General features: G+C 63.4%; 3 protein-coding genes across 6 annotated transcripts; 2 read left to right on the top strand and 1 right to left on the bottom strand.

The window, feature by feature from the left end:
* The first annotated feature begins 1414 nt into the window (after positions 1-1414).
* LOC135284761 (procathepsin L-like) lies at positions 1415-3672 on the top strand. Its single transcript, XM_064396447.1, has 7 exons — positions 1415-1812; positions 1915-2037; positions 2209-2364; positions 2531-2755; positions 2834-3002; positions 3168-3282; positions 3375-3672. Exons 1-7 carry the CDS (start codon positions 1513-1515, stop codon positions 3472-3474), a joined length of 1188 nt encoding a protein of 395 aa, XP_064252517.1. The 5' UTR covers positions 1415-1512; the 3' UTR covers positions 3475-3672.
* Positions 3673-4052: 380 nt separating this feature from the next.
* MYDGF (myeloid derived growth factor) lies at positions 4053-8175 on the top strand. Its single transcript, XM_064396459.1, has 6 exons — positions 4053-4256; positions 5415-5465; positions 6132-6193; positions 6463-6544; positions 7095-7167; positions 7442-8175. Exons 1-6 carry the CDS (start codon positions 4077-4079, stop codon positions 7519-7521), a joined length of 528 nt encoding a protein of 175 aa, XP_064252529.1. The 5' UTR covers positions 4053-4076; the 3' UTR covers positions 7522-8175.
* Positions 8176-9418: 1243 nt separating this feature from the next.
* On the bottom strand, positions 9419-21076 carry TNFAIP8L1 (TNF alpha induced protein 8 like 1). 4 transcript variants are annotated; one of them, XM_064396458.1, is made up of 2 exons: positions 20959-21076; positions 9419-10752 (listed from the first exon to the last, which is right to left on the bottom strand). In XM_064396458.1, the coding sequence occupies exon 2, from the start codon at positions 10748-10750 to the stop codon at positions 10190-10192; it is 561 nt and encodes a 186-aa protein (XP_064252528.1). In that variant the 5' UTR covers positions 10751-10752; positions 20959-21076; the 3' UTR covers positions 9419-10189. The 4 variants fall into 4 exon arrangements, with proteins under 4 accessions (XP_064252528.1, XP_064252526.1, XP_064252525.1 ...); XM_064396456.1 differs by lacking the exon at positions 20959-21076 and adding an exon at positions 16430-17393; XM_064396455.1 differs by lacking the exon at positions 20959-21076 and adding an exon at positions 14473-15192.
* Between the last annotated feature and the right edge of the window lie 738 nt (positions 21077-21814).

Below are 21814 nucleotides of genomic sequence, written 5' to 3'. Positions count from 1 at the left end.
GAGCGAGTCAGCACAGCCTGGGCTGGGCACCCCCCTTCCCTCCCTCCTTCCTTCCCTCCACTGGGACTGGGGGTGCAGCTGCTCTGCTCCCACTCTGGGACACACAGAGCGGCTTGTGCAGAGCTGGGCTTTCTCTGCTCGCCCTCCCAGCTCAAAGCTCCCAAACCTGGCCTTGCTTCGCCTTCCTCCGCGGGAGCTGGTGTTAATTAACCCGCTGTTAATGCCCCGAGGCTGCTGCTGGAGGCTTGTTCTAAATGCAGAGCTTCTTCCAGATGGAGCATTTGGGTTCTTGGGGATGGCTGGGAGCAGATTTTTCCCCCCCCCTCTTCTTGACCCCGTGCCCAAATAATTGTCCCAATATTGCAGTTGTGGTTTAGGTGCTACAAAACACCTCAGGTGTGAGTTTTGAGGTCAGAGGGAGCGGAAGGAGGGACTGGGGTGGAGGAAGTTGCACCTCTGAGATGTGTCTATAAGAGCACCCTGAAGCCAGCAAAGCTTCACCCTCTGTTCCTCACAGCTGGGTGGGTGCTGCTGCATGGTAAGAAGCTTTATTTTTGCAGAGTTTGTTTCTGTCCTTCCCTAATTTAATTTTTAGGCTTAATTTAAACTGATTTTTCCTGTCCCCGAAAAGCTGAGTGTTTCTTAAAACGTCTTAAGACACTCTTGTCTAGAAGAGTTTGCAGATCTGTTGGCTCCTCTGATCCCCCAGCTTGCTGCAGGATTTTTTGGCACCCTAGAAAGGGGTTGGTCATCTTTTGGGGATTGAGAATCTGAGAGGAATTAGCTGGGAAATCTCCCGGAGCTGTCGGGGATTCAAACACAAATGATGTGGGAGGTCCCGCGGGAAGGGTGATGGGAGCAGGGTGGCTCTGGGTGGAGGATTTGCAGCTGGAGGATGAGGCTGAGTTAATTTCCTGAGTGGTAATGACAGAGGAACCAGCAGGTGCTGGGGAAACCAGGCAAAAACCACTCTTCCTCAAGAATTTGGGACTTGAGAGTGGCTTGGGAGGCATTTCTCTCCCAAAACCCACCCTTTGGGGCTTTATTTTTAGGTGGATGGTGTGGAGGGAGAACAGATGTTCTTGAGGACTTATTTTTAAAACAAAATCACTCCTCAAGCTACAAAATTAGCTCAGAAAAGTCACTCCTTGCCCTGAAAGATGCTCGAATGGAAAACTTCCTGGCATCTCCATTCCCCAAGTGGGTGGGATAAAGGTGCAGCCACAGCCCTGGCTCTGGGAAAGCCACGTCAGTGGAAACTCTGGGTGCTTGGGGGTCTCAGGCACTTGATCTCTGTCCTGGGCCGTGCACCCCCAGAACAACTGGAGCAGCTCAGAAATCCCAGGGTCCCCTAGAGGAGGAGTGGGGTGTCCAAGGGCTGGGCTGGGCTGGGTGTGTCTGTGCTGGCCAAACCAAAGGCTGTAAATTGATCTTGGAGAATCCTCTCGGGGGGATTTTGGTGAAATCACAGGCACGCCAGCTCCGTGCTGGGATGCAGGGAAGGCTCCAGGCATGGCCTCTGCAGAGAAACCTCCTGGCCCTGATCCCCCTCCTGCCCCTCTCGGAGCTGGCACAGATTTCTGTGCCTCCCCCTCTGCTCTACTCCAGGATTTTCCTGCTCCCAGCCCCCGGCTGCAGCTGGGGGGCTCAGCCCGTTGCCCCCTGACCCCCTCTCACTGTCCCCAGCCCCGTGCCATGGCCCTGACCCTGGGGATGCTGCTGGCCCTGCTGGGCTGTGCCGCGGCACCGGATCCTGCCCTGGAGGAGGCCTGGCAAGGGTGGAAGAGTCTCTATGCCAAGGAATACCCAGGGGTAGGTCCTGCTCCCCCCACAGCCCTCCCGGCACGGCTGGGTCCTGCCCAGGGGGGCCCCCTTGATCCAGGGGCCGTTCCTGATCCTCGGCTGCTCTGGCAGGAGGCGGAGGCGCTCCGCAGGGAGATCTGGGAGCAGAACCTGCGCCACATCCAGCAGCACAACCGGGAGGAGTCGCAGGGCAAGCACAGCTACCGCCTGGCCATGAACCACTTCGGGGACCTGGTACCTGCTGCCACCCTCCCTGGGCAGCCCTGAGAGCGCCCTGATGCCGGGGATCAGGGAGGGGATGCTCGCAGGGTTTGATCCGGGCAGTGCCAGCCCCCAGCTCGCTCCCGGGGGAGGCTGGGGGCAGCCCTGGCATCACACCACTTTTCTTCCCTTGGTGACCTGCAGACGAACCAGGAGTTCAATGAACTCATGAACGGCTACGAGCCGGTGCAGAGGGAGAGGGAGGAGCCGGCACGGCCCTTCCCAGCCTCGGCAGCCCTGGAAGCCCCCATGAAGGTGGACTGGAGGGCCAAGGGCTACGTGACACCCGTGAAATCCCAGGTGGGAGCCCAGCCAGGGCTGTGGCATCTGAGCAGCAGCTCTGCGCTGCTCCAGAGTCCTGGCCCCTCACTTTGCAGCTGAGAGCAGCACCAGGGGGTCAGAGCACCTCTCTGGTGGGCTCGGGGGCGATGCCACGACCCCACCGTGCTGTCCCCACCTCCCCCAGGGCGACTGCGGCTCCTGCTGGGCCTTCAGCGCCACGGGGGCCCTGGAGGGGCTCACGTTCAGGCGGACGGGGAAGCTGGTGGCTCTGAGCGAGCAGAACCTCATCGACTGCACGCAGCGGCTGGGCAACCACGGCTGCAGAGGGGGCCACATGGCGCGGGCCTTCCGCTACGTGCGCGACAACGGCGGGCTCAGCTCCGAGCGCGCCTACCCCTACACGGGCACGGTGAGGCACGGCAGGCGAGCCCAGCATGGGGCACGGCCGGCTGCTGGCACTGCCCCGCTGACGCTCTCCCTCCCTCAGGACAACAACGGCTGCCGGTACAGCTCCCGGTACAGGGCTGCCACCTGCTCCGGCTTCAGGACGGTGCCCCGGGGCAGCGAGGCGGCCCTGAGGCAGGCGGTGGCAGCCGTGGGCCCCGTGTCGGTGGTGGTGGATGCCAGCAGCCACAATTTCCAGTTCTATGGCTCAGGTAGTGCCTCGTCTTCGAGGGTAAACTGAGGCAGGGCCGCCTCTCTGCAGGCCTGGGCTGCTGAGCCCTTGTGGAGCCCCTTGCCCAGGGCTCCATGGACACAGTACCACCACCCAAAAACGGGCCCAGGGCTGGCCCCGGCTCACCCCAGCCCTGCTCCCCCAGGCATCTTCACCTGCCCACCTGGCCAGCAGAAGCTGAACCACGCCATGCTGCTGGTGGGCTACGACACGGCCCAGGTGCGCAACTGCAGCGTGAGCTACTGGATCCTAAAGAACAGGTGAGGGCTGGGGTGCCCCCAAACCTGCTGCCCCCCAGCTCCCCGCGCCGGGGGATGCGCTGAGGGATGTCTGCCCCTGTCTGTGCCCGCAGCTGGTCCCAGGGCTGGGGTGAGAAGGGCTACATGCTCCTGCTGAAGGACGGCGGCAACCAGTGCGGGGTGGCCAGCGATGCCAGCTACCCGCTGGCCTGAGCCGGGACAGCCCCTCCTGAGCCAGGACAGCTCTCCCTGATCCAGGACAGCCCTCCCTGATCCAGGACAGCTCTCCCTCTCTGCCTCCCACCCTGCCTGCCGACCCGCAGCTGTATCCACCTGGAAAGGGGCTTTAGTTCCTGTGCAGCAAGAAGCCATTAAAAGTGCTTTGGTTAAGCGGCTGATGCGCCCAGTCCTTGCGAGGCAATCCCGGCACCACAGGCGCCTTGGGCTGGATGGGAATGGAAGCCCATCTCGGTCCCTGACACCTTCCAGGCTGCTCCAGGCCCCCTCTCACCACGCTCAGCGTTCCCCAGCCCTCCCCTCCCAGCTCGGCCATCCTGCTGGCCTTTGTCCCCGAGGTGCCTGCAGCCCCTTGTCCCCATGGACGCTTGTCCCGATAGCACCTTATCCTCGGGGTCCCTTGGTCCCCTGACCACAGGGCTCCTGTCCCGTGACCCCCTTATCCCCGTGTCCTGCCGTCCCTTGCCCTTGTTGTCCCCCTGTCCCCCCGCCCGGGCTCTGCCCACACCCAACATGGCCGCCGCGCGGCCGCCGCGCTGACCCCTGCCGGCCGCCATAGCCCGCGCTTCCTCTCCAAGATGGCGGCGCCCAGCGGGAGGAGCGGCCGGCGCTCGTGGGCCGCGCTGGTGCCCGCGGCTCTGCTGTGCCTGGCGGCCCGCGCGGCCGCGGAACCGGGCACGGCTCCCGGCGCGGCCCCGAGCACGGCCGAGTTCGACGTGCGGCCCGGCGGGGAGGTTCACTCCTTCTCCCGGAGCCTGGTGAGCGGCCCGGAGGGAGGGAGCGGGAGCGGAGAGGGTACGCGCCCTCCGCTGATTGGCTGCGCGGCACGTCACTCATACCGCCCGCTGTGGGGATTGGCTGGACGCGAGGGAGGGCGGGGCGAGCGGGTGGGGGGGTCCCCAGGGAGAGAGGGGTCCCAAAGGGGGCTGCAAGGGCAGGGGACCCCAGGGAGTGTGGGGGTCTGAAAGGGAAAGGGGGTCCCCAAAGGGGGCTGCAAGGGCAGGGGACCCCAGGGAGTGTGGGGGTCTGAAAGAGAAAGGGGGGTCCCTAAGGGGGCTACAAGGGCAGGGGACCCCAGGAAGAACGGGGGTCTGCAAAGAAAGGGGGTCCCCAAAGGGGGCTGCAAGGGCAGGGGACCCCAGGAAGAACGGGGGTCTGCAAAGAAAGGGGGTCCCCAAAGGGGGCTGCAAGGGCAGAGGACCCCAGGGAGTGTGGGGGTCTGCAAGGGAAAAGGGGTCCCAAAAGGCAGGGGGACCCCAGGGAATATGGGGGTCTGCAAGGGAAAAGGGGTCCCAAAAGGCAGGGGGACCCCAGGGAATGTGGGGGTCCACAAAGAAAGGGGGTCCCAAAGGGGGCTACAAGGGCAGGGGACCCCAGGAAGAACGGGGGTCTGCAAGGGAAAGGGGGTCCCAAAGGGGGGCTCTAAAAGCAGGTTCTCCAGCAGGAGGGGGTCCCCAAGGTGGGACAGCTTCTGCAGCGAGGAGACCCCAGGGATGGGGACCTGCCGGGGATAACAGCCCCCCAGGGGAAGGGGGTACCCCAAGGGCAGGGAGGGGGGTCTCGGAGAAAGAAGGGTCCTCATGGGAGGGGGCTCAGCAAGGGAAGGGCCCCAGTGCAGAAGGGGCTGGGGGTCCCTGGGCACCCCAGTACACGAGTGCTCCCCCAGCACTGCAGGCAGGAGGAAACGTGGTGCCAGGGGAGGTTTGGGCTGGATGTTGGGGGACATTCTTCACGGAAGGGGAGCCCTGGCACTGGCACGGTGGCACTGGCAGAGTCCCCATCCCTGGAGGGATTTGTGGCACTCGGGGACAGCGTGGCCTTGGCAGTGCTGGGCTTGGTCTGGGGGGGCTTTTCCGAGCTCGGCCGTCCCTGAGGTCTGCAGTAAAGCGAGGCTGCTGCCCTTGCTCTCTCTGCAGGGGGATTACGGCTGCACCTTCACCTACTCGGCCCAGGGCGGCACCAACGAGGTGAGCTGGGGCTCCTGCTGCAGCCGGCTCCTCCTCCTCCTCCTCCTCCTCCTCCTGAAGGGGAGAGACACGGCGAGCTGCTCGTGTGAGAGCACAGCCCTGGCTGCAGGGAGCAGAAGGGGCTGCCAGCGAGTGCTGGGGTGCTGCTGGGTGGTTTGGGAACTCCTGCTTCTCTGGGGTGCTTTGGGAGCTCCTGCTCTCAGGTGGTTTGGGAGCTTCTGCTCCTCTCGGGTGATTTTGGAGCCCCTGCTCCTTTGGGGTGGTTTGGGAGCTCCTCCTAGGTGGTTTGGGAGCTGCTGCTCTTGTTGGGTAATTTGGGAGCTCCTGGTCCTCTGGGGTGGTTTGGCAGCTCCTCCTGGGTGGTTTAGGAGCTCCTGCTCCTCTCGGGTGATTTTGGAGCCCCTGTTCCTCCTGGGTGCTTTGGGAGCTCCTGCTCTCGGGTGATTTTGGAGCCCCCGCTCCTCTGGGGTGGTGTGGGAGCTCCTCCTGGATGGTTTGGGAGCTCCTGCTCCTCTGGGATGATTTTGGAGCCCCTGCTCCTCCTGGGTGCTTTGGGAGCTCCTCCTGTGTGCTTTGGGAGCTCCCCTGGGTGGTGTGGGAGCTGCTGCTGCAGCCGGAGGGGTTGGCCTGGCAGGGCTCCCCCCTGACCCCGATCTCCCCGTGCAGCAGTGGCAGATGACGGTCGGAGTGAGCGAGGACAGCGGGCTCTTCTCCTGCTCCATCTGGAGGTGTGTCCTCAGCAGAGCCACCACGGGCTGCCTGTGGCCAGGGACCAGGACCCTGCACGGATTTACACCTGCTCAGGGGGGGTTCTCCTCTCCCAGGGATGCTGTTGGTTTATAAATTCTCTGTTCCCCTCTCCCCTGCTCTGCACAAAAGGTACAAGAGATCCAGAGGTGGCTCTGGGGGGAGGGAGGGAGCCAGGAATCTTCACTCCTCTGCTCCTCCTCCTCTGCACCTCCGCGCCGGTGACAAAGGCTCTGCTTTCTTCTTCCAGGCCCCAAGGGAAGTCTTATCTCTTCTTTACCCAGTTTAAAGCTGAAGTGAAAGGAGCCAAGATAGAGCATGCCATGGCTTATGTAAGTCCCAGCTGATCCCGGGGAAGCAGAGTGTGGGAGGCTGCTATAAAACATGAATTAGACATGGAAAACATTTATTAGACATCTGTGCCATTAAATGTGCTCCATCACGTCCCTAATTAGAGCGTGGTGGCAGGCAGGAGAGGGGCTGCAGGTGGGCAGCCTGCTCCATTGTGTTCCTGCCCTCTCCCTCAGGGCTTTGCTGGGAGGGGGCTCCAGAGGGCACCAAGGGAGTCTTGGATTGCCTCAACAAATTGCATGTGACAAAGCAAATTAAACCTCTGCTGGTGTTTTTGTCTGGCTCATTCTTCCATTTCCCACTTTCCAGGGGTGAGGCTTTCACTCACCCCAAGGACATAAGTCTGTGGTTTAATAGGAAATAAAAAAAAAATCAGACAGAGATTTTCCTCCAGATTTCCTTTGTGCCCTTAATTCTTTCACTGCACGTAAGTCTCAAAGCCGTTCATTTTCAGCTGTTGGTTGGTTTGAATTCTGTGACCTGCTGGATTGCCTCAGCCTCTCACCCCTCCTTCCTTCCTTCCTGTCTCAGTCTCAGGCTGCTGCGGGTGCCCTGAGCGACATCCCCTTGAAGCAGGAGGAGTTTGGGGTCACTGAAACAGCAGGTGTGTGCCTGAGGGGGCTGCCAGAGAGGGGCTGGGCTGGGGGACAGGCCAGGCACCCTCAAATCCTGCTGACAGTGCCACGGGGCTGGGGTACAGTGCTCTCAGTCCCCCACTGGCAGCTGGGTTCTGGTCCTGTCCCGGTTAAATAAGGAGGGGTTCCCCCCAGCCTGGCATGGAAGAGCAGTGCCCAGCACCCTGGGAGAGCCCAGCAGGGCTGGTTTGTTCCTGCTTTTCCATCTGCTGATCCTGGGCTTCTCTCTCTCTCTCTCTGCAGTGTCTCACAGGGAAGGCAAGTTCCGTTTCGAGCTGTCCAAGCTCATGATTGTGGCAAAAACCCCCCGTGACGAGCTGTGAGCCCAGCCAGCCCTGCCAGGGGCCACGGCCACACCAGCACGGCAGGGAAGGCATTTCCTGCTTACCTGCAGGGTTTTTCTTTTTTGGTTGGCCAAACCTTTTGTGTTTTCCGTGCTGAAATGTGCTGGGGACCGACACGAGTGGGGCTGGGAGGGCTGGGGACAGATCTGTTCTGCCTTTTGTCACAGGAACACCCTGATCCTCCTGTGGCCCTTCCTGCTTGGCTGAGCAGGGCAGAGCTCCCTGGAAAGGGGCTCCTTATCTGCCTGCCTGGGAGATAAGGGCTGCACTTGAGCAGGGCTTGCTGAAGGGGAGCTGTTAACTCTCTAGTCTCTGGAGGGGAGATGGGATTTCTCTCTCCACCAGCGTGACAGGAGGAAATAATTAATTTAGGGGGAGGGAGGGGATTGGCCACAGCTCTGATTCCACGGTGAGTGTGGGGCTGGGCTGGGGGAAGGCAGAGCAGCTCATTCTGACATAATCAGGAGTCAACCCAGGCAGCACTTCCACGTGTCAGCACAACCACGGGACTATTTTATACCTACAGAAAAGTGATGCTTTTCTTATCCAGAGTAATAACAGGGAATGTGCAATTCCTTTCCTGTGTAAATACAGCACCAATAAAGAAATAAAGCATTGTGTTCTGGCCTGAAACTGCTCTGCTCTGCCCCTGCTCCCCTCTCCAGCTGCGTGGACCTTTGTCAGGAGGAGCTGAGGTGTCCCAGGGGAATTTGGGGGCTGCAGAGGGTTTAGGGGGGTCTTGGCTGGGCATTCCTCAGCCCCATCCCACCACACCTGCCTGGGATTCCCAGCTCTGGTTCCTGTCCAGCACCCTCCTGATGGACACAGGGGACAGGAGTTGTTCTCAAAGGCCACTGGCCCCTGCCCTCCTGAGGAACCAGCACCTCTGGGCTCCTGCTGTTCTCCACCCCCTTGTGAATGGGCTGTGCCCCACCCAGGCTGTGTCACACAATTATCGGTGACAGCTGCAGCCAGGCCTGTGAAATGACACAGACGGGGCCTTTGTGTCTTCAGTTTAATCTTCTGAGGCTGAGAATTATCAGTGCCAGGGGTGGGAAGGGAGCAGGAGGGGAGCCCCTGTCTGGAGACACCCAGGGAGCAGGAGGCACCAGAAGGTCACAGAGATAAGGCCAGTGGAGATTGTGTGGTGTCTTGGGTGCTGAAAGGGCAATTTCCAGTGCTCAGAGCCGAGCTCAGAGTGCTGGGAGTGAGCTGAGCATCCCCCCTGCTCCGGGCTGTGTCTGCCTGCAGAGCCACCCCTGCTCCCTGCTGCTCCAGGGGCTGCTCCAGGGGCTGCTCCCTGCTGCCAGGGCTCCCTGCTGCTCCAGGAACTGCACCAGGAGCTGCTCCCTGCTGCCAGGGCTCCCTGCTGCCAGGGCTCCCTGCTGCCAGGGCTCTGCTTTTGGGCCCCTCCTGGGCCCTGAGGGGATGTGGGGGTGCAGAGGAGCACCTGTGGGTGTCTGCTCACTCACCAAACCATGGAGTGGTTGGGGTTTGGGGAGGCTTTCAAGCTCATCCAGTCCCACCCCTGCCATGGCAGGGACACCTTCCACTGTCCCAGGTTGCTCCAAGCCCTGTCCAGCCTGGCCCTGGGCACTGCCAGGCGTGGGGCACCCTGTGCCAGGCCCTCCCCATCCCACAGGGAGGAACTCCTTCCCCGTATCCCATCTGACCCTGCCCTCTGGGAGGGCATTCCCCTTTGTCCATGCAAACACAGGAGCTGCTGGGCCACTGAGCAGGGACAGCACAACCAGCAGCAATGCCAGGGGACAGAGAGCACAAACCCCAGGTCACAGAGAGCCACCACCACCTGGGGACAAAGCCAGCTGTCCCCAGGGCTCATTCTGTCACTGTCACCACTGACACCTCACGGAGCTCCCAGGCCACACTGAGTTTATTTAAATAACTCATCAGGGCTACAGAGTTTGCTGAAAATGAACATCACTCAGTCAAGGGCGTGGAAAAGGGATGAAATCCCAGGGGAGCTTTGGATGGCCACCAAAGCTGCCAGGTGCCACCACCACTGGAGACTGGTGGGCACTTGGGTGGTTCCAGGGATGGAGCAGCTTCCCCCAGCTCCCTCCCAGCTGAGGAGGGATCCTCCTGGTCTCAGGGATTTGTCTTTGAGGACACCTAAGCCCAGGCAGAAGCACCTTCCTGCCTGAGGCAGCACAGGTCTGGACCGTGCTTTGCTCCCTCCACGTTGTGGAGCTGCTGGAAGGAAACCACAGTGTCCCACAGCCCTCCAGTTATGGGGGCTCAGAACTGTCCCCCCAACACCGTCCCACCTGCTCAGAGACACCTCAGAGGTGCTTCACACCACGAGTCTTTGGTTCAGTTTCCCCACAGAGGGATGCAACAGAGTTCAAGGCACAGAGCCCAAATCCTTGGACTCTGAGCCAAAGGCACTTGGTGGGCAAGGAAATCAAACTGTACAGCAGGGGCCCAGAGTCCCAGGATGCCCTGGAGAGGGCGCAGGGAGGGGTTTGCAGACCCTGGGCGAGGGGGACACAACGTCAAGAAGTTCATTCTCTTGGAGAAACAAGAACAGAGGAGGAGGATGAGGAGGGGACGGCCAGCCCGGCGAAGGCCAAATCAGACATCCCATCCCCGGCCTCTGCCAGGAGCCCCGCTGCCAGGAGCCCCCTCAGATGCTGTCCTCCTCCAGCATCTTGTTGACGCCCTCGCAGATCCTCTGGAGGTGGGTGCGGTAGGGCTCGGCCGGGCCGTAGAGCGCCGACAGGAACTCGTAGTCCGCGAAGTGGTTGAAGACGTGGTTGATGCGCGAGTGGGACTTGGCCGTCAGGTGCCCGTTGACCGCCTGGTGCAGCAGGTCCCGGCACTCGGTCAGGACGCTGGACATGACCCTGCGGTCGAAGGTGAAGTCTATCTGGTGGAAGCTGACGGCCGTCATGGCCAAGGTGTGGACCTTCTTGCGGAAGCGCTCCATGACCAGCAGCTCCTCGGCGCTGAACTGCCCGTTGCGGTAGAGAACGCCCAGCTTCATCACGATCTTGATGAGGTTCTTGATGATCTTCTGGGCCTCTTTGCGGTTGTGGGTGTACTCCTTGGTGGCCCGGTACAGCTCGTCCAGGATCTCGCTGCTGGTGTCATCGATGAAGGCGTTGGCGATGGTCTTGGTGGCCATTTTGCTCAGGAGCTTCTTCTGGGCCTGCAGGGCCAAGTTCTTGGTGCTGAAGGTGTCCATCTCTGCGGGGGAAGAGGCACACACGGCTCAGTCCCTGCTCTGCATCCATCCCCATCTCACCTGGGCTGGTGGAGTGTCCCAGTCCACGGCAGGATGAGCTTTAAGGTCCCTTCCCACCCAAACCATTCCGTGATTCTGTGATTCCTCACCTCCCCGCACAGATTTTTGGCAGGAGAAAGAGCATCTCCAGGCAATGGCCAGACTGAGGGAGCTCCTGGGTGCCAGGGCTGAGCTCACCTCCAGGTTTGGTCAGTGGGATCAGTTACAGTTCCCACCTTTTCCTTTTCCCAAACTCTGTGGAGAGGCTGCAGCGAGCGAGGCGTCCCTACCTGAGCTCCACCCGTGCCCCTCCATCCCCGTGTCCCTCCTGGCACCGTCGCCTCCCTCCTCCTGGGGCAGGAAGAACTCTTGCCCCATCGTTTGAACATTTTTCCTTCCTTAAAACCTGACTCATTTCCTGCAGGGTGAGCTGGGGACAGCCCAGGTGGCAGCTGAGTCACCCCCCTGCCATGTGCCCCATCCATGGCCAGGCTGGGGTGGCACAGCCGGTTTGCAGCACCCAGCAGTGGCACGGGAGCCCTTTTCCCTGGCACTGCTCACCCTGGAACACCCACACAAGCTCGGACTTGTTGTGCTGCTGCCCCAGCCTCCTCCGGAGGCGGCAGTGCAGGAGGTGAATAATTCACCCAGACAGGAAGATCACCCAGAGCCCCACTCCCACGTCCCGGCGGGGCCAAATCCATCACCTCGGGCAGAGCACGGCTTTAAACTGCTGTGAACGATCAAAAACCCTGGAGATGCATCTCGGCCTGGGAAACCGCAGAGCTACAAATCACAGGGAGGGGAGAACAGCAGGAAAACAACCAGGATGGATGGGCAGAGCTGGGAGCTGCTTCTGCAAGAGCCTGCACACGGCATGGACAGCCTGGCAGAGCAGGAGGGGATGGGATCAGCCTAAAAATGCATCCCCAGGGAGGGGAGAGGAGAGAGCTCAGCTGAAGGATGCTGCTGGTGTGAGGATGGATGGGGATAAATTGCTCGTGGGTAGGGAGCAGGTTTAGATTTGATGTTAAGAAGGAATTCTTCCCTGAGAAGGAGCTGAGGCCCTCGCACAGGGTGCCCAGAGCAGCTGTGGCTGTCCCTGGATCCCTGGAAGTGTCCAAGGCCAGGCTGGAGCAGTGGAAGGTGCCCCTGCCCATGGCAGGGGAGGGATTAGATGAGCTTTTGGTCTTTGTCCAACCCAAACCACTCCATGACTCTGGGATTCTGTCACAGAACCAAGTCTGTCCCCATCACAGGCAGCTCTGTCGTTCCCCCCTGGCCAAGCTGAAATTCCCAGACCCCTCTGGGGATCCCCAGTGCTGCTCCTACCCCTCTGGAGCACACACCAGGCTCTGAGGAGCAAACCCCAGCTCCTCAGGGACCCCCAGGCAGCACGATGGTGCTGAGCCCCTGAGCACCTCCCAGCCATCAGCTCCCAGACCCGAGGGCAGCCAAGGCTCCGTGGGGGTGGGAATTCCAGGAGCAGTGACACAGACATCGCTGCAGGGTTATCTGCAGCCCTCAGGAAAAACACGGAGGTTTGGAAGCGTTTCCTACGGTGGGGAAACATTGATTCTTGTCAGCCTGAGCCTCCAGCTGAGGCTCTCACACTTAATGAGACAAAAATGACAGCGTAGAGCCTGGTGACAGCAGCTCCTGGGTCAGGCTCGTGGGATTCCAGTGGCTGCATCCAGGAGGTGCTGCCCGAGCCTGGAGGGAGGGACGGGCAGGATGGGCAGAGGCAGCTCCAGCTCCTCTGTGAGGGAACTCACTTCATCCTGTCCGGAAGGAGCAGGGCTTTGCTGTGGTGCTGACAGCCTGGAATTTCCCTCCCCAGGCTCGTGGGGTGCCCTGGGAGCGGTGCCTGGATAAATAGGAATTCCCACACCCGAGCTCTGCCTTGGGTGACCACGGACACAAAGCGAGTGCAAACTCCACCTCCGGAGCGCATGAAAAATAGGAAGTGCCAAGTCCTGCGGGCTGCCCACGGCTCCCAAATGCCAGCTGGGATAATGGATCAACCCTCTGCTCCCTGCAGCAAATAACACCCGGCTGCTCACAGCCCTCCCCTGCTCTGGAGCCAGGAGCGTCGCTCCAGGGGGAAACTGAGGCACGAAGCATTATTGGGGGGGGTCTAGGGACCCCAAAAGTGGTATAGACAGGTGTGAAGATCCCAAAAATGCAAGCAGCTCCCTCTCCAGTGCCCAGGGATGGTTTCAGAGGCTGCATCCTGCAAAGCCCAAGGAAAGCCAGGCTCACCTCCTGCCGGCTCCCCCTGCACCCTCCGCACCAGGCTCGGCCCACCAGGACCTGCTGACTCAGCAGCAGCAGCAGGAGATTTGGAGATTTCAGCGGAACGAGCCGTTTTCCTGCCGGGAAGGGCCCCACGACCCCATTGTTCACCGGGGGCTGCTATCAGCGCACGAAGAGTCGAGCCTTGCCCCGAGCAGCCAACTGCAGCCTGAAATAACCCACTTCACTTCCTTCCTGTCGCTGCAGTTTCCAGCCCGGCTCAGGGCTTGGGCTCCCCACCACCCCCCTTCTCCTTTTTGATGAAAACGCCCTAAAAAACAGCTTCTTCTTGCGAAGTGGGGCTGCTGTCACCAAGTTCCTCCCTGCTCCGGAAGAGTGCGGCAGGGCTGTGGTCCCAACGGCGGCTTTGGGGACAGGTACAGCCCTTTCTCGGAGGGTTTCCACCCATTTTTGGAGGTTTTTGGGGGAATCTTGCAGCCCTGAGCGGTGGTGTGAGGTTGGGGTGTCCTGGCTGAGCACGGGAGGGTGGCCCTGTCACAGGACAGACGTGGTCCCCTGGGGACAGACACGTGCCGTGCCCATCTCCGGTTTGGCATCCACCCCACTGGGCTTGCACCTCACCCAGCACCCGGCTGTGACCTGGATTCCCAAAAAAACCTCTCCCACAGCACTGAGGGCACAAGCATCGATCATCAACCATCACCAGAAAGCTCCTGTCGGAGGGGGAAGACAAGACCCTGTCACCTGTGGTCCCCTGGCGCTGGTGGCACCACAGCAGAGCTGCCAAGTGAGCGCCATCCATGCCAGCAGTGATATCCTCCCAGCGACCATTTTTACCTGCTCCAAAGACCCCTCTCCCTGCCTGTCCCTTTCACCTGGCTCCCACCTCCACGGCCTTGGCCCCCCAGTTCCCTTGGCAGCGGGGGAATATTTCATGCAGGAAAGGAAAATTAATTAATTCATGGAGCAGCGCAGAGGGGGAGGCTCCACAAAGCTCCAGCTCAGAGTGGAGGCACCCCTGCCTCCTCTTCCTCCTCCTCTCCCTCCTCCACCTTCCCACCGCGGCCGCAGTAACTTGGATTGTCTTGCTACAAGTTTCCTCCAACACAGAAACATCATTTCCCAGCAGGATAAACTCTGAACAGCGGCGATCCCCCTGGATTTCCCGGGACAGACCCTGCTCTGCCCCCCAGCACCCCCAGTGCCCCGAATCCCTGGCTCAGTGCCAGCTGGGTGAATGCCATCCCGCTGCTCTGCTCTCCATCCCCCGGATCGCTTTCCCTCTGCTCCAACCCTATTAATTAATTACACCCTCCTGGATTACAGGAGCCAGGTGGGAGCTCCGGGCAGTAACCTGAGAGCCCCAGCAGCGCCTGCAGCCCGCCCCCCGCCCCCCGAGACCCCCGCAGCCCCCAGGGCCTCGCTACCAGCGCCGGGAGAGCCGAGGAAGAGGAGCGGGAGGAAGGCCCTCGCAGGTTGCCATGGGCGCAGAGAGCAGCCGGAGACGCTGCCCGGGCGCGTGTGTGCCCAGCGGGGCGAGGCCGGGAGGAGGGCACTGAGCAAACACCGAGCCCGGGGAAAAGCTGGGCAAAGCCGGGTGAATCCGCGGCCGCGGAATGCGGGGGGGCACCGGGAACGCTGCGGGGCACCGGGAATGCTGCGGGGCACCGGGAATGCTGCGGGGCACCGGGAATGCCGCGGGGCACCGGGAATGCTGCGGGGCACCGGGAACGCTGCGGGGCACCGGGAACGCTGCGGGGCACCGCCGCACCCCGTGCTCCCCTTGCCCTGCTCGCTCCCGGTGCTGGTGGCAGCGCTCGGCGCGTCCCCGTCCCTGTCCCCTCCGCCCCTGGCACCGCCATCTGAGCTCCTCCGTCCCCAAATCTCCTTCCCGCAGGTGCCCCCGCTGGGGCTGCGGGTGCAGCCATGGGAAGGAGGCGGTTTTTGGTTTTGCCTGGGAATGCCGATCCGCCCCGGCAGCTCCGACGTGTCTGTGCAAGGAGCCGAGCCACAACCGAGGGGGCTCTGGCGGTGCCAAGCCCGGGCATGGCTGGGGAGCCCTGGCAGCGCTTCCCGTGGGAATGGGACCCTGGATCCGCGTGGAGGGGGGGGCTCAGGGCTGCGAGCCCCACGCGGGGCAGGGGGCGATCCTGGGGGCTGAGCTGAGGAGCTGCTGCGGCATCAAGGAATTCCTCCTGGGATTATTGTGCCCCGCGGGGGAGGCAGCTGCCAAGCTGGAGAGGAGGAGGAGGAGAAGGAGCAGGAGGAGGAGGAATGGAGGTTATTTTAAGGAGAGAAGGAGGAGGAAGAGGAGGAAGGGGGGTTACTTTATGGAGGGGAGGAAGAAGAGGAGGAAGAAAGGGGGGTTTTATGGAGAAAAGGCAGAGGAAGAGGAGGAAGGGGGTTATTTTACAGAGAGGAGGACGGGGGGTTGTTTTGGAGCATCTGTCTCGCCTTCCATTTCCTCCTTTTCTTTCTCCAGCTGCCATCAAGCTGCTCTCTCTGGCAGCAACTTCCTTTCTCCCTCACTCGGAGCAGACGGAGACTCATGGGGAAGTAGAAAACAGAGGCTGGGAGGGGGAAACTGAGGCCAAACCACCACCCGTCCGTCTGTCCGGCTGCGGAGGGGGCCAGGGCACATCACATGCTTCCTGCCCCGGGACCAGCAGGACAAAGTCGCTCTGGCAGGGAGGAAAACTCCACGGGACAATTGGGATCCAGTGCTCGGCCTGGGGTCGGTGGAGAACGGCCCAAATCCTCCCGTGCCCCAGGGAAGATCAGTCAGGGCCGGGAGTTTTGGGAATTCCACCCCCGGCTCCTGCCCCGGGAGGGATCCGGCCTCTCCCGAGGGATTCGTCTTTCCAGGAACGGAGGAATTTCATCCTCCGGAGCGCAGGGCTGGCAGGAGGGACAGGCGATGCTCGGAGCCAAGTGCTGCCATGGGGCACCCGGCCCTGCCCTGCACGTGGGGCCGTGCCAGCCCCACGGGGCGGCTCCGGTGCCTCCTCCCGGCTCCCGTTATCCAGCACCCACCGGGCCCAGGGGTCTCCCCAGCCCCATCGCCCTCTCCCCGTGTTTTATCCACCCGGGAAAGCCGAGGCTCGTCCAGGGGCTGCCGGGGCTCTGCCGCCCCCGGCTCCCGGCCCTCGCGGCTCCCGAACCCTGCTCTGCCCCGGGCGCGGCCGTCGGTGCCCGGTGACACCGGGCAGGGGGGGCACACACGGACGATTCCCGGGATGGGGCACGAGAGGCTTCGCCCCCCAGCGCAAGCACGAACCGGGACCGGTACCGAGCGCCCCCACGGACCGGGGAAAGATGGGAGGAACCGGGGGAACCGGGAGGAACCGGGAGGTACCGGGAGGTACCGGGGGAAGCGGCCCTTACCTGCAGCCTGCCTCGGGGAGAGCGGCGCCGGGACCGGGGATTCTCCGGTGCTCCCGGCGGGACGGGCGGGGCGGGGCTGGGGGGGCGGGGCCAGCGGAGGGTCCCGCTGCCCCCGCGCCGCTCCTGCCCGCCGGGCCCCGCGGGCGCTACCGGAGCCCGGTGACGATGTCCGGTGTTCGGACCTCGATGCCCAGTGCCAGTCCCGGTGTCCGATGTTCGTTTCCCGGTGCTGGTTCCCGGTGTCCAATGTCCGGTGCCCCGTTCCCTGTGTCCGGTGCCCGGTTCCCAGTGTCTGTTTCCCGATTCCCGGTGCCGGTTCCCGGTGTCCGATTCTCGGTGTCCGGTTCCCAGTGTCCGGTTCCCGGTGCCGGCTCCCGATTCTTAATGTGCGGTTCCCAGTGTCCGGTTCCCGGTGCCGGCTCCCTATTCTTAATGTGCGGTTCCCGGTGCCGGTTCCCGGCTCTCAATGTCCGGTTCCCGGTGCCAGTTCCCGGTTCCCGGCTCTCAGTGTCCGGTTCCCGGTGTCTGATTCTCGGTGCCTGGTGCTCAGTGTCCGGTTCCCGGTGCCGGCTCCCGGCTCTCGGTGCCGGTTCCCGGTTCCCGGTGCCTGTTCCCTGTTCCCGGTGCCGGTTCCCGGCTCTCAGTGTGGGGGTCCCTGCTCTCGGTGTCGGGTTCCCTGTTCCCGTTCCCGGTTCCCGGTGGGTCGGGGTCTCCCCCCCGCTCTCTCCGCCGGGTCCCGCGCGGGGCCGGGAGCGGCGGGGGCGGGGCAGGGGGCGTGTCCCACAGGTGTCGCCAGCCAATGGCGGCGCGGGGCTTGCTACGAAGCGGCCAATGGGAGCGCGCGGATGGGGCGTGGGCGGGGCCGGGGCGGGCGCGTCCCCGTGGGTCCCGCGCGCGTGGGCCGGGCCCGGGAACGCGCGGGGCGGGCTCGGCACCCCGGGCTGCACCGGGGGCACGGGGACACACCGGGGGGGACACACAGGGGGACAGGGACACACCGGGGGCACGGGGACACACCGGGGGGACACGCAGGGGGACAGGGACACGCGGGGGGACGGGGACACACAGGGGGCACGGGGACACACCGGGGGGATGGGGACACACAGAGGGACAGGGACACACCGGGGGGACGGGGACACACCGGGGGGGATAGGGACACACAGAGGGACAGGGACACACAGGGGGCACTGGGACACGCGGGGGGACACACAGGGGGGACGGGGACACACAGGGGGACAGGGACACGGGGTGGGGGGACGGGGACACGGGTGGGCGGTGGGGACACGCGGTGTAAGGGGGACACGCGGGGTGACGGAGACACGAGGGGTGACAGGACACGCTGTGTGACAGGGACACGCAGCAGGGACGGGGACACACAGGGGGGACAGGGACACGCGGGGGTGACAGGGACGCGCGGGGGGACGGGGACACACGGGTGCGAGAGGGACACGCTGTGTGACAGGGACACGAGGGGATGACGAGGACACGCGGGGTGACAGGGACACGCGGGGGTGACGGGGACACCGGTGGGCGGCGGGGACACGCGGGTGAGAGCATCACGCGTGAGCCGGAGCCGAGGAGGGCGCTGTTTGAGCTGGGGGAAGGGGGGCTCCCCCTCCTCCGCGGCCCCACGGGGGCTGGGACACCCGTGGGAAGCGGGGGAGGCGCGGGGGCTGTTCAGGCGGGGGTGTTGACCCCGGGGGTCGTGGCTGTCAGTCCATCCCGGTGCCGGGGACCCCCCGACATCCCAAAGATTCGGAGCTGCCCAGCATCGGGAGTGTCGGGGCATCCTTCCTCTTCCTCCTCGCGGCTCAGTGGGTGCGAGCCGCGGCACGGGATCCTAATTCCCAAAGGTGGCATTAAACGATTAAAGGTGGGATTTAGAGCGGATTAAAGCCTGGATTAACGGGAGCCTTCACTTGAGTCTTGGTCTCACGCAGCGGCTGGGAAGCGAACCCCGGATCCCCGCCAGCCCCCCCGGCCCTGCGACACCCCCGGGGCATCGCCCCCACTCCCAGCGCCCCCGAGGATTTGCTCTGGTCCCAGGTGGGAACAGCCAGAGCAGCTGCTGCGGCACTTCCGAACACTTGTGGCAGCAGCCTAGCACAGAAATCACCCTCCGGGCTCCTCTGGTGGGCACCAGGAGCCTGGTCCTGTGTCCCTGTCACTGCCCTGTCCTGCAACCTCCCCGCTGTCCTGCCCCACGTCCCCATTGCTGTCCTGTGCCAGCGCCATTTCCCCACCCCGTGTCCCCATTGCTGCCCCACACCGTGTCCCCATTGCTGCCCCTTCCCGTGTCCCTGTCACTGCCCTGTCCCGCACCCCCGCGCTGTCCCATCCCGCACTCCCACCGCAGGGACACCCCGCAGTTTGTCACCTCGCTCAGGCTGTTGCTGAAGGTGTTTTGGGGGTGACAGGACGGGGTGGGCTGTGGGGAGCACCCCCACGCTCTCCGGTGTGCCCAACCCGCAGATCCCACCATTCCCACCTCGGGAAGAGTCTCGGGAATATCCGAACCTCACTCCAGACCCGGAGCAGCGGCTGGGGGATGCTGGGCTGGGGTCACACGGGGGGACCCCCACAAATGCGCGTCCCTGCCCCGAGGGCGCTGCCGGCAGCAGCCGCTGCGGATCCGCGGGGATGGGAGCTGGCGCCGCATGAAAACAGGGAATAAAAAGGAGAGGCAGCAGGAGCTGGGCCAGCTCCGAGCGGCCTCTCCCCCCCGTCCCTCCTCTCCTTCCAGGGAAATGAAACGGGGCTTTGCCGCTGCTCCCCTGCCCGCCAGGCATCGCCCGTCCTCGGGGGGCGGCACGGCTCGTTCCCGTCCCACCCGGACGCCCCCAGAGCTCCAGGAGCTCCGGTCCCGGCTGCTCCCCCCGGCCGGGTGCGGGGGCTCGGCTGCGGGCAGGGGGGAGCACCCGCAGGGAGGCAGAGCCTGAATTATTCAGGAGAGCACGGCGAGAGAAAGAGGATCCGCGGAGGGCACGGAGCCGCTCTGTGTCCCCCCCTAGCCCCGGTGTCACTGTGCCAGGGCTCCTCAGGGCCCATCACCCTCCAGAGCAGGCTCCAGGAGCACCCAGCGCCTCGTCTGGCTGTGCCAGGGGACAGGATGGGGACAGGGTGTCCCCAGCACCCACCTGCGCCCGTGGTGGCACACGCTAGGACCGCGGCAGCTCCTGCCACAGGGGGTGGTGGCACTGCCCATAAAGCCACCATTGTCACCGGGGCACGTGCGGGGTTGGGGACCCCCCGTGCGGGGTGCCGGGTCCCGCAAGCCCTTCCCTCTGCAGCACTTGGCATTCCCGCTGCTCCCTGCCCGCGCCGCGCAGCTGCGCCCGGCCACAATGGCCCCTTCTTGCCGCTCCCCCGGCCCCTTCCCCGCGGCCGAGCCACCCCGCTGGCAGCCGAGGCGGAAAAAATCATCCCAGTTAAAAAAAAAAAAAAAAATCCGTCCTGGCAGGCAGCAGCTCCGGAGGGGAGCCGCGAGCAGGGCACGCTCTCCTGACCGGTTATCCCAGGGAGGCGCCGGGAATTTTGGCTGGCGGTGGATGGAAGGAAAGGGACGCTGAGGTGTCAGTTTGGGGTGGATGGAAGGAAAGGGATGCTGAAGTGTCAGTTTGGGGTGGATGGAAGGAAAGGGACGCTGGAGGTGTCAGTTTGGGGTGGATGGAAGGAAAGGGACGCTGAGGTGTCAGTTTGGGGTGAATGGAAGGAAAGGGGCGCTGGAGGTGTCAGTTTGGGGTGGATGGAAGGAAAGGGGCGCTGGAGGTGTCAGTTTGGGGTGGATAGAAGGAAAGGGGCGCTGGAGGTGTCACTTAAGGGTGGATGGAAGGAAAGGGACGCTGGAGGTGTCAGTTTGGGGTGGATGGAAGGAAAGGGGCGCTGGAGGTGTCACTTAAGGGTGGATGGAAGGAAAGGGACGCTGAGGTGTCAGTTTGGGGTGGATGGAAGGAAAGGGGCGCTGGAGGTGTCACTTAAGGGTGGATGGAAGGAAAGGGGCGCTGGAGGTGTCAGTTTGGGGTGGATGGAAGGAAAGGGATGCTGATGTCTCAGTTTGGGGTGCTGGCCGGACCCAAAGGTCGCTGGTGAGACCCTGGCACTGTCCTCGAGCCGTGGGGACAGGCTGTGACTGCTGATTCCCGGCGTTGTGCCCGAACCGTGCTGCTGCCCTCCCCCAGGGCACGGGGCTCTCCGGTCCCCAGTGCCACATTCCTGAGCACAGCAGTCCCTGCACTCCCACCCTCCCCGTTGCACATCTGGCCCGGTGTCACAGCTGGATCGGGCCCTTCTCTCGGTGCGGGGAGCGCCGAGCCTCGTTAGTTAATTAAAGCCCGATGGAATTAAAGCCCAGGCAGTGCCGATCCTCCAGAGGCTGCGGGCGCTGCATCCCCCGGGAAGGGCTGAGGAGGATGCGCCGGGGGAGACCCTGGCGAGGAGGTTTCTGAGATTTCCCTCCCTGGGAGGACACGAACGTCCATCCCTGTCGTGGGGACGCTGCTGTGTGTCCCGCCTGAGTGTGACCCACTTACCCAGGCTCCGCTGAGCCCTGGCTGCTTCATTTGGGGCTGGGGGCTGCTGAGAGGGACCCGGGCATCAGAGCCCCGGGCGGCTGCGGCTGCTCGGCCGGGACAAAAGCGAAAGTAGGTTAAGCACAAAGTGCTGCGGCTGCGGCTCGGAGCCCGCAGGGGGGGCCGGGGCAGGCGCCCACCGCTGCAATTAGCTAATTGCTCCTGCCACTGCTCCCTGCTTCACTCTCCATCTGATAGAACTGCCCTGGGGGACACCGCGCCCCCCGCCCGCCCCCCGTGCTCTGCTCAGCGCTGGGGGGGTGCAGGATGGAGGGAAGGGGAGCCCCCCCAAAGCTGCTGTTCCCAGCCCCGCTGGATATGACATCCCTGGTGTCACCTGCTAGGGACAGTGGGGACGGTGACCTTAACACCCGGGATGGGTCTGGCTTCCCCCCACATTTTGGGGGTGTCCTGCTGCACCCCAAGGCTTCAGGATCCCTCGTGGCCAAATTCCATCCAAGCTGTTGAACCTGGGGTGAGTGTGGGAAGCTGTGACAGCACCAGGAGCCTGAGTGACAGATGACATCGCAGAGGGGGTCCTTGTGTCACCTTGTGGGACAGACAGACCCCCAGCCTGCCGGGTGACAGCAGCACAGATGGGCGAGGGGACAGACAGGATGCTGGTGGCATCACCAGGATGATCCATGGGGGGCAGAGAGAGGGGTCCGAGCAGGCTGGGCTGGGACTGCTGGACCTGGAGGAAGAGGAGCAGGAGGAAGAGCAGGAGCAGGAGCAGGAGAAGAAGGAGCAGTAGCAGGAGCAGGAGCAGGAGCAGGAGCAGGAGCAGGAGCAGGAGCAGGAGCAGGAGCAGGACGGT

This window comes from Passer domesticus, chromosome 21, assembly GCF_036417665.1.
Source record: "Passer domesticus isolate bPasDom1 chromosome 21, bPasDom1.hap1, whole genome shotgun sequence".
In the NCBI taxonomy this organism is placed as follows: Eukaryota; Metazoa; Chordata; class Aves; order Passeriformes; family Passeridae; genus Passer; species Passer domesticus.
The sequence above is the reverse complement of the archived record's forward strand: the minus strand, read 5'-3'. Positions and strand labels throughout refer to the sequence as shown.